The sequence below is a fragment of the Chrysoperla carnea genome, chromosome 1 (genome assembly GCF_905475395.1).
Source record: "Chrysoperla carnea chromosome 1, inChrCarn1.1, whole genome shotgun sequence".
In the NCBI taxonomy this organism is placed as follows: Eukaryota; Metazoa; Arthropoda; class Insecta; order Neuroptera; family Chrysopidae; genus Chrysoperla; species Chrysoperla carnea.
Window position 1 is genome coordinate 50241009 of NC_058337.1, and position 11891 is coordinate 50252899.

Sequence of the window (11891 nt, forward strand, 5' to 3'; positions counted from 1 at the left end):
TTTCTTCTCAGTTTTTTTTAGCAAATACCACGCAGGATCCATATTTTGATATTATTATCCATTATTATTTATATACATTCATATTATGTATTTGTTTAATATGAAGTTTAATATAATTTGAATTAAATTAGTTTTTTTTAATCAAAGATAAATAATATAAAGTTCGGATTCATGAATAGGAAATTTCAATTTATTACTCTTTTTGATTGATTTAATATTCATCGGACTTTTGTATTATTTAATAATTTTATACATTTCCGTCTATCAGTACTAGTATATAATGTGATTAATAAATGAGAACATTGCATGTTACTAGTTTCTTATTATTTAAACCATTAAAACATTGAAATTTTTATTTTAGAAATTAATTGGTGCAGAGATGTACTTTATGAGTCTTTTGCCAGAATATTTGCTTTTTAAAGCCCACTTCTAGATGCAATACTCCTCTGTATCTCTAGAACTCTGTAGGTACTATTATGACAAAATAATATAAATATTGGGTTTTGATGTTATTAGAGGGTTTACAAGTACCGGCCCAGGCAGGCTTCTAGCCCAGGCAGCGGCAGTATGAACAAAAAAAAGTTAATGGGGCGGTAAATTGATCACATTGTCGTCGCTTGGATAAGAACAAAGTAACCGACTATGTCCACATCATAAATGTAATTGTATATATTCGAATGTAGTAGAAATAAATAAAGATTACAAATCATGATGTGAGTGGTCTCTGTTAGAGACTTATATGTCTGTGAAAACATATAAGTCTCTGTACTATGTTGTGAAAAATCGATTATCAAAACTCAACTTTAATTTAAAAGTATAAATTATACCAAAACATTTATTTTTAATATAAACAGTGATGATGTCATATAGAATATATCCAATCAAAATTAAGTTAATATTTATTTCTGTTTATTCGGGATAAATATTATAATATGTAACATAGGTATATAGTTGTTACAAAGGTTCGTTTTGTTTATGCTAAAAGTTCCAGAATACCTAGATAGAAGTGAAACAGGTTGACAACATAACATTAATATTCGATAAATGTTTTCTTATTTAAGTGTTAATATAATTTTGACATACTCTGTATAACAAATATATATTGTACGTATATTATTATAGTAGAAACTAATATGAAACAAAAATATGGTAAAATAACTTTTTAACCAATCTAGAAACAAAAATAGATGATTACAATAAAATATATATTTACAGAATGTTACAGTAGGTACGAATGTATATTATTTTTGTTCGGACATCAGAGGAATTTCCATGCCCGATTGAGGTCCACTACTGTATCTGGGTTCTTTTAATTTACTTCATGATTCTGAACTTTAAGGTAAAAGCTGGAAAAAGACGAAAAAATGAGAAAGAAGTTTCATTTTCTAAATTTTTTTTTTTTTCAATTTCTTTATTTTTGAAACGCCTCTTAAATTTACAATTTTTGATGTTGACAATATACCTGTGTGACAGTATAACATGACAGTATACCTGTGCAAACAATACAAGCCTTGAGTATTGTTTGCACAGGTATACTGTCATGTTTTGATAAAAGAGTGTGTGTAAGATCTCCAAGAAGGTTTTTTTCTATTTAAAAAAAAAAAAATGGAGAAAATGAAAATTCCTTTATTAATTTGATATTTGATCAAGCGATTTTTGGAAAACCGCTGCTTAACTATCCATAACTTTCCTTTTCCAGTTTAAAATTAATTAAAGTCTAGCAGAATTTTCTTTATTTTATCCCCTAAAAATCTGGAAAAACTTTGCTAATGCTTAAGAAACATTTTAATGATGCTCTTCTCGTAGATTCCATCATTTTTACATCGAAAACCATGTACCACAAAAATAGAATATACAGTGAAAAATTGGATTGTTAAAATTGTCCAACTCATAGAGTAGATGCTCAGTGCAATCGATGGATGACTAACAGATGGAAATGGGAAAATATTTTTGCATAGCTTGTTCGAATGTTTTAAATGACTGATACTTAGACATGTCGAATTAAGATAAATCGTGTAACAAACAGCAGAAAAAAATTATTTTTCGAAAAACTATAAAAACAACCAAGACAAAAACCATCAAAAATTTGTTTGTGTCCTTTCTAGCAAAATAAAATTTAGGATGGAGTTATTATGGAAAACATAGTATTATATGATGTCTAATACTATGTCCGTATGTCTTGGGCAATTTTAAATTTAATTTCACTTTTTGTCATCTCTTTTACGGTATTTTCATATTTTGTTAAGAAACACGAAAAAAAATTTTAATTCATAGCCCTGCTATTGTAGCTGCTTTACTTTTACCAAGTATAATTTTGCAACTTTTTCCAAATTTTTTTAAAAATATCTTGTGTAATAATAAACAGAAATTATTGAAACATCTGGTAAATATATTATTATCGTACAGTAAAGAAAAAAGTTGAAACAATAAAACAAAAATTAACTTAAAAGAAATAACAACTTTTCTCCAAACTATACAACACAAAAGTTTTTCTTTTACATGCTTTTGTGTAGCCAAGGACTGACTATTTTTTGCACCTTTAGACAGAGTATTGTTAACATTTTTATACATTATACAATGATAACTTGGCAAGTAAGTTAAATAATATAAAGAGGTATACCATAAAGTAGTTTTCTACGAATTTTTGTCATTAAAAAAGAAAAAAAAATCATGAAAAATTTATCATATACTTTTGTACAAATAAACATACAGTTTGATGCAAAAAAAATTGAAACAAGCCGTCCAGAAAAAGATGTATACCAAAAATATTTTTTAATTATCTACTGCATTATTTTATTACTATTAAATCACTATCTATTTGGTTTACTCTTAAATCACTATCTAAACTATACTTAGGATATTGTCAAAATTTCTTCGAAGAGACATATATACATTGCTTTTTTGCTTTCTTAAGTGTCCCGTACTATACGTTATTTTTATTCTTTCATACAAATCTCGTTTATGCCTACTATTATAATTATTTTTTTCTATTTTCACTTTACGAAAATGTATTTAGTAAATAACTAATCACTATGTCTAAATGCTTACTCTTATACAAATATCATACAGCTTTCTGTTCGCGTGGGAAAATAAACTCATTTCGTTCCGATCTGGGTTTGTGTTACTATCAGAATGTAGACAAGATAAGGCAATCTTGTGTGAAACAGTTGCAACCAATCACATAAAAACTTCAATCAATTTTTTTTTTAAATTTTGGTGCTTTTATTATATAATAGAACAGGGTAAAGAATGCGGTGATGATTCCCTCTCATGTATTATCTTTGTATCGGGGTAAAACGTACACTCATAAAAATATGTACTTTTACGTATTACGAATAATAAAAAGTATATTAGCTAGAGAGCAAAAGAAAAGAATAGCTCAGATCCCATCCCGACGCGAAGCCGAGGGTGACAATGTATATACATGGTATTTCAACAATTAACTCAGTCAATTGTTTGTTTTCACTTTTTGTTTAAAGCATTGTAGAATCTTTTTTTCTGAGTACAGCTCAGTTTCAAGTTAAATGTGTCTATATAAGAAAGTTTTCCTCGTTTTGGTTTTATGTCTGTCGTAAAATATAGGTAAACCTATTATTTTTTTCACATTGTAAGTGGCGAATAAAGCCAATCAATTCAAATTTTTTATAGATTTACATTTTATCCCCGCTTTAGATTTTCTAATAAATAAAATAATCACAAGTTTATTCTGTACAGATATCCACAAAAACATAAAACATTTAGAGCTTTATTCAGCATGCTTCAATTTTTTTGCTTTAAACTGTTTATTGTATAATGATTCTAGTTCTTAATTGTGTATTATATACAACTAAGAAAAAATAAACATTAATATACATAGAATATCGTGTATATAATAGGATGTTGCAGTTTTTGATGTGATTAGTGGATGCAATCACGGGATCTAGAATTCTGATATCTCAAAAGTTATTTAGGTTATTTTTTAACTTATAGAGGAATATAAAATTTATCGTGAACATATAACACTAGAATTTTAAACATTATTTCACTATCAATCTAATAGTCAAGTGCTAATGTTATTCTATAGCCATAATCTGAGTACTGAAATGCTAATGAAAAGGAAGGTCAAATGTTACTTGTCTTTCTGGTGATGAAGGTCCGGTAATGATCCCGTATATGTATTCTCTTTCTATAAAATAAAAGAACAAAGGTTTTGGGGCTATTTTTTGTTTCGTAAATGCTGAAAGAGTCCAAAGATTACACTGAATGGTAAAAATACACGTAAACAAAAAATAGTTTCTCTGTAAATATTTCCAACTTGTTAACCTCACGGTGTATCACATTTTAATTGTCCGGCCAATTTAAACATACGAAGGTACAAAAATTAGCATTAAGCTGAAATTTGGTAGGATTGATCAAAATACGATCATAAATGAAATCCAAGAGCAACCATTTCTGAGATATAAAGGTTCAAAAAGTTGGAAGAGTTGTAATTGTCATATAATTTTATGGATGGACCTATAATACAATGGCTTATATTGAAAATTTAATAATATTTTCTAACAAATTTAAATCAGTAATTATGTGAATTTACATATAAAAAATATTATTTATACAATTTCGTATCTTCACAATTTCAAATGCAACAAGTTTAATTAATAGCTATATTTCAATACTTTTAACTGGACATTTACTATACCATTTACATGTGAAGAATTGCAAATTAGTCATAACAGCCACCATTACGCTAAAATTATCCACTGCAAGCGCCGGTGTCGATTTGATTATCTCTACCATGTTACGTACCGAACGGATATATGTAAGTAAAAATTGTATACATGTAAGTTACACTATGACCGACAGAAAAATATTTTTACTTGTATTACAGCTTCAGTGATATACGTGGCGTACTTATACATGTTATGACGATTGCAACTTTTCCAACTTTTTGAATCGTTATATCTCAGAAACGGTGGCTCCAAGAAAAAAAAATATGCAGACATTTTTATATATAATTATTTGATCTAGAATTTTTGTCTGAGCTAATTTGATGATTTTTTTAATGAAAATCATGAAAATCTCGTTTTGGTTAACTTTGACATCGCGTAAATATTTTTCCGCGTCTCGGACCGATGATAAATTTTTAGATTTCATTTATGGTATTTTGAATAATCCTACCAAATTTCAGCCCGGTGCAAATTTTTGTACCTTTACTCATTTTTTTTTTTAAATTTCAGCGGATAATAAATGTTAATTGAAAAATACAAATAGATATAATATTCAGACAAACTATTATCTATATTAGCCCGTCACATGTCATCAAAAATTGTATCGACTTAATACACTTCTGTCACCATGTTTTTTATTACAAATCTTCGAAGTTATTTTTTTTGCCACCAAAATATATAAAAAAATATATAGATTGTTAGAAATTTTGATCTCAGCGTGTTTTTTATTTACGATAGTAAAAAATCTTTTTGATTTTATTTTTCAGTCGCCTAATTTTTATAGTAATTGCATAGAAAATATTGTTCATCGTGGTTTTAACATGACAGCAGAAAAAATATCAAGTTGGTACATTTTTTTATGGCGTTTGACTGTTTTTTTAAAACTGAAAGCAAGATTCAAAGCTAAATGATAATAATTGATGTAGACATATTAAACAAGTATCTTTACCCACAAAGATCACAAGCCCATGCTGAAATTTTTCGGGTGAAATGACTCACTAGGAATCATGTTGAAAAAGACACTCCTGTATGTAAAAGTAAATATAAGCACCGTGGCATTAGTTTTGCGCCGTGGATGTCACACCCTTTGGTATCTCACCTCTGCACCAGTAAATATGTACGGCGTTAGTCGATACTAACTTTTCATAGGTATTCGAAGCGAATTACATAAATGCCGTACAGAAATAAATGCGACAACTTTGGTACCGGAAGTTAAAAAAACTTTTGATCTCCCGTCAATTTCTGAGGCCTACGTGTTTATTTCTGTACTGCATTTATGTTATTCGTTTCAAATACTTATGCAGAGTTAGTATCCAGCAACGCCGTACATATTTGCTGTTGCAGAGGTGAGATACCAAGGGGTGTGGCTTTTATTTTTTCACCTGCACTCACTTGTACCGTGCAAAACTTGCGCTATGGTGCTTAAACTTACTTTTACATATAGGATAATTTTTTAAATATGTTTCCTGGTGGGTCATTTCACCGGAAAAACTTCAGCATGGGCCCGTGGTCTAACAGCGGCAATTTGTTCTAATTATTTCGACATATTTTGGAATTTTGAGCATAAGATGATGACAGGTAACATAGTTTTGTTTCATGTTTAGTAAAAATATTATTATTATGTTATTTATTTCATGAATTCTTTTAATTTTATTTATTATTAGATTTGAAGTATTTTTTTTATTGTGTTTGATTGTACTGCTTCTAAAATTTATTTGAATAACGGCGTGACTTAAATGATAAAATTGAATTTCATTATATTATTATTTGACAACAATGTTACTAATATATGTAATGAACTTAATATTAATATTTCATATTTCATTTTTGTTGTTATCAAACTACAGCTGCGCCCATTCGGTGACATAACTGAAAAATAGATTTTATTGTAATTTAAAAATATGGTAAAATGTAAAATACATTCTTTATTGAAGAAAGTTTTACGAAAGTTTTGGAATGAGTGATTAAATCTAGAAAATAATGAAATGAGAAATTATTTCAAAGTGTCTTATAATTTTAAATTTTTGTTGAAAGGAAAAAAAAACGAATGTATAACCTGCTGATACTATTAAAATATACATTTAAAACAGATTATTCAACCTATTCTACTTTTTTGCATACAAGGTAAAGTTTTGGTGACGTACAGATTTTGATGAGTAGAACCCAATAAAAAAGTTTATATCTCTAACGTAATCCCAATATAAAAATTTGTCTTTTCTGCCCAGAAAAACTTTGCTTGCAAGTATTTGCAAACCTATTAAAAAAAATTAAAAGTTATATTACCAATTTAAAGAACGTAAATTCTCTATAAAAAATAATTCCATCTTAAAGTGTTTAAGGAAGTAAGGATTTTTTATGAATATAATTATATTACAAATTTTTTATTTTCGATTATTATTAAACAAAAGTTTAATGTCATTCAATTGGAATTTCATTTGTTCGAATCGGATCTAACAAGTTATCAGAAAGAAATGTTAACAAATAACTAAAAGAACATTATCAATAAATAGACTATTACTTATTAAAATGATTAATAACATTATAGACTTTTGTATAATGAAAACTGTTTTTAATGTTGAAGACAAAAAATAATTGAATTTTCATAAATTTTTATTATTATACCATGTATATGAAATATATCAAGGTATACTAAGTTAAGCTCCAAGTTTTAATTCTATTTATATGAAATATATCAAGGTATACTATGTTTAGTCCCAAGTTTGTAACGCTCAAAAATATTGATGCTATGAACAAAATTTTGGTATAGGTGTTCATAAAATCACCTAATTAGTTCATTTCCGGTTGTCTGTCTGGCTGGCTGTCTGTCTGCATGTCTGTCTGTCCGTCTGAAAACACGATAACTCAAAAACGAACAAACATTATAGTAGTAGTTGGGTCATGGGTCCGTAGGACCCTTCATGTAAACTGTTAGAGATAGAATAAAATTTTAAATTTAAGAAATGCCTCTTATAAAAAAATAAACAACTTTTGTTTGAAACATTTTTTCGAAAACATCATTGTTTACTCGTGAGGGCGCCAATTAGGTTTGAACATTTTGTAATATGTATTATATGGGAATATCAGTCATGTTTGTGTGTCATGTATGTATGGCTGGATATCTCACTTTACTTACATAACGTGAAAAAACAAACGATTCCGTAATCAACACTGTCTATACATGGTATTCCAACAATTTACTCAGTCAATTGTTTGTTTGAACTAGTTTTCAAGTCAAAATATTAACTAAGATAAATGCAATGACTAAGATAAATGTTATAGACGCTATTCTTAAGTATTTGTTTTATAACAAACCTCAAAACTAAATTTTGAAAATTCAAATTAAATAATCTTTTATCTTCTGCATTAAAAACCGCTTTCATTGTGTAAAAGGCAAAGTTGTTAAACAGTTTAAATAATATTTTATCGATAATTTTTTTTTTGATATTTGTAAACACTTTTATATGATGACATGTATCATTCAACTCGGTAACACTAAACGTAAATCATATTTTTATGTTTGAATTTGATTTAAATTTCATCTTAATGTAATTTTTTGTTTTCAAGATACGAGCTTTTTTTCTTAAGCATACGTACAAAAACAAATACAAGTATTTGATCGCGTTTTTCTCGATAGAATTTTAATCTCATTAATTAGGCAATATTTTAAATATTTAATTTCAATATTTAGGCAACTATCAGTAGGTTGGATTGGAAATATTTCAATCAATGTTTTTCTGAGCAGAAAAGAAAGCCTTAAACTTTTATGCTTTGCTCATTCTAAATAAATTTATCAAGTAATAGGTATGGAAAATTAAATACAATAAACATATTTTTGATAAATATTAACGTTCTTGTGAATTGAGAGTCGTAGACTTACTAAATACAGCCAATTCAATTTCAATTTGAATGTCTTAAGCAAACGCTCCAAAAATTAGTTTTATTTTTCAATAATAATTTTGTACTAATTATGAAACCACATTGTCATTCTATATTAATGGAAAATAATTCATTATTGAGCATCATTTTAAAACTAATTTCTTACACCAAGGTTTACAAATGCCGGAAATGAAATTTGTGTGCTCAGACGACATAATTTTCTACGCAAAAGTATTGTCGCTTATAAACACTTTAATTAAAAATTAAAATAGCCAATTCATAATTAAGAAAACAAAAAACGTTAGGAATGGGTACTTAATAGGAAAAGATTGGCAATTACATTAAGATTTCAAATTCTGATAACTGAATATTCATTTATGTTTTAGGGCAGTACGTATCGGCGTATAAAACCAAAAACATTTTCTTTTCGTCTTTTTAGAAGTATATTGTAATTAAAACATAATCAGATCTTCATCACTTTTGCAAGAAACGGGGTGTGCTGCAACAGCTTTTATTGAGTATCTTTCTTTATAAAGGTCAATGTTTCTTTATTAATGCCGTTGTAATTGAGCCGTTTAAAAGGTACAAAAGGACTTCACATAAACTATATTTAAAAAAAATTATATTTTGCTTGCCGATTTTGTGTGAATGAAAAATTTTACTTCAATTATACGAAACACGGATCCTCATCCTAAAATTGGTCGTGGGAAAATTAACTCTATTTTAAAAGAACAACATAGGCTTTTGTACACTTTAACTTTCCTCTTAAAAGTCAGAAGAAACATTTTGGTACAAAATTTTTCGAAATCGTGTGCCAATACATTGTGAATTATTTGCAAATTGTGTATTTAATAAATAGTCTATATTAATAGTTTCTAAAGTTTGAGATGTAATTACCAATGTTTACTTATGACTTTATTTAATTTGTCTTCTAAATGTAGGTCGAATAATCATAGTTGTAAAAGAAGAAGTTATACGATGTATGGTTCGTAAAATTCGTTTGCTATACGCTATTCATGAGAATAAAGCGATTTAGTTAAAATGGTTGAAGTATTTAATGGTTTTCAGAATGTTTTATAATTGCGTTCGATCAACGCACACAAAATCTGCACGTTTGGGCAATCACTTCAAATTTGGCCATCAATTTTCTTTATTGAGGCTGATATGAAATGATGGCGTAACTCTTAATCTTCCTCAACGTTATTGGGGGGGAGGGAGAACATATAGAATGATATTAAAGGTCTCTCATTAAGTTTTCAAAATACCTGCGGAAATCAGACGGGGCTCTTTGACAATATGAGTTAATAAAATAATATATGTATCATAATTTCATACCTCGCTCATGTATTGGCTCCCCTAATCGTGCTGTCAGCTGCACACTCGTTGATCGATGATAATCAAGTGATTGAATATGTGCTGTACATGTAATCTCTAAATTATTTTTCCCATAAATATGATAACTTGAATCGTTCGAAGTGTATATGCCATTATTAGTATTCAAATGATGATTATTCACTAACGCAGCAAAATGCATTGGTATTAATTGTAAACTTAATGTTGCTGTAGTCCATTGTTGACCACTATAAACTGTAAATAACAAACTTAATTAACTTGTATATTAAATTATCAAAGATAATAATTAATAAATAATAACCAGGAGCATTTTAAATATAATTTGAAATTCGGCCCAATGCCTAGATCAATTTTATTGTATTATAAATACGTATTTCAACTATAAAATAGTTTTAAAAATTAAAATTTTGTTTAAAATTTTGAAAACTTTGAAAATTATTGGCGTAGGTCTATGGACTGTTAGCTATTCCTAATTTTTTTACTGGTAGATATGTTGTTTGTCTCTAGTTTAGTAAAAAAAAAAGCTGTGCTAGATATGAAAAGAGTATACTCTAGTGAATATCGAACTCATAAAATTTGGTATATAACATTTGGTTTTATACTTCATAAGTTAGCTGTGTACAGTTCTATCATAATTGACATCTTGTTTATTATCAAAATTGGTTTATTAACCCTTTGAACGCCGGACTTAGAACATAGTTGAATATGACTGCCAAACTTTGACATATGGTTTGTAGACCAGTCGAAACTAAAAATTTATTTGTCATAAACGATTATATGTTACGAGAGCTGGCACGTTTTGAGAGTTTATTTTAAGACGGATGTATTTGGGATTTTTCGTTCTTTATTGTATGTATATAACTTAGTAGGGATGGAGTACGTTTTGAAGTTTTTAAAATTACAGCTCCCCAAAAATGATTTGAATACGTTTTTTGAAATTATTAATTGTATATGGTACGCTTTTAACAACGGTACAATTATTTGACAATTTATTTCTCAAAAGGCATAAAAAATGGTCTTAAATATGCATTTAAAATCAATAATTTTCGTAGGTTTTACCATGAATGCACATACTTCATGCCTATCTAATTTCAGTAAGAAAACTTTGTAATATGAACATCTAAGCCGTCTTAAAATTAAATTTTTCGTTACTTTTATTGCTCTAAATAAGGAATTATGTTAATTTATCTACTAAAACTTATTATTTATGCAATTTCGTATCTTATTTTCACAATTTCTAATGCAACAAGTTTAATTAATTGTTATTTTTCAATAATTTTAATTCGACATTTTGCTATACAATATACATGTAAAAACTGAAGATTAGTCATAACAGCCACCTTTAACGCTAAAATTATCCACTGGAAGCGCTAGCGTCGATTTGATTGTCCCTACCATGATTACGCAACCACCGGATAAGTTGAAAATTTTCAATATTTTAAAACCATTTTTAAATTAACTAAAAAAATACTTTGCAAAAACACAAGTGTCGATATATCGGCAAACGGTTGTATTCGTATTTACCGTGAAAGTCGATATATCGGCATTTGGCGCGATAAGGTTTAATTGCAAAACTTAATGTGGTTGTAGTCCATTGTTGTCCACTATGAACTGTAAATACCATATCATTTATTTGTATTCAATAAGAAATTATGTAAATTATAATAAATAATGTAAATGGAATTGATATATCCCAATATGATTATTACCATTATCCCGTACTGCTTCATTTGTATTACTACTACTGCTTCTGCTTATGGTGCTTATGACTCCTGTTATTAATGGACTTTCAGCATCATGGCGTTCAATGGTCGTTACGCCCACCTGATTGTAAATAAAACTTGGTTTAAATTGTTTAGTATTGTTGTGTATTGTATTTTAGTATTCGAAAATGTTCTTTGTTATATAAATATAAAGATGTATACATCTTTTTTGTATTTAGTGATTGCTTTTTTGTCT

General features: G+C 27.9%; 1 protein-coding gene across 1 annotated transcript; it reads right to left on the reverse strand.

The window, feature by feature from the left end:
* Positions 1-6435: 6435 nt before the first annotated feature.
* LOC123305568 lies at positions 6436-11556 on the reverse strand. Its single transcript, XM_044887338.1, has 3 exons — positions 11457-11556; positions 9915-10166; positions 6436-6572 (listed from the first exon to the last, which is right to left on the reverse strand). Exons 1-3 carry the CDS (start codon positions 11554-11556, stop codon positions 6436-6438), a joined length of 489 nt encoding a protein of 162 aa, XP_044743273.1.
* Between the last annotated feature and the right edge of the window lie 335 nt (positions 11557-11891).

Excerpts from the sequence above, each read along its gene's own strand:
- LOC123305568 (XM_044887338.1), bottom strand. The coding sequence starts at position 11,556 with ATGGTATTTACAGTTCATAGTGGACAACAATGGACTACAACCACATTA. Across the intron at positions 10,167-11,456 it reads CCGATATATCGACTTTCACG|TTTATAGTGGTCAACAATGG; the intron begins GTAAATACGAAT and ends TGTTATTTACAG. Across the intron at positions 6,573-9,914 it reads GGAGCCAATACATGAGCGAG|TTATGTCACCGAATGGGCGC; the intron begins GTATGAAATTAT and ends TCTATTTTTCAG.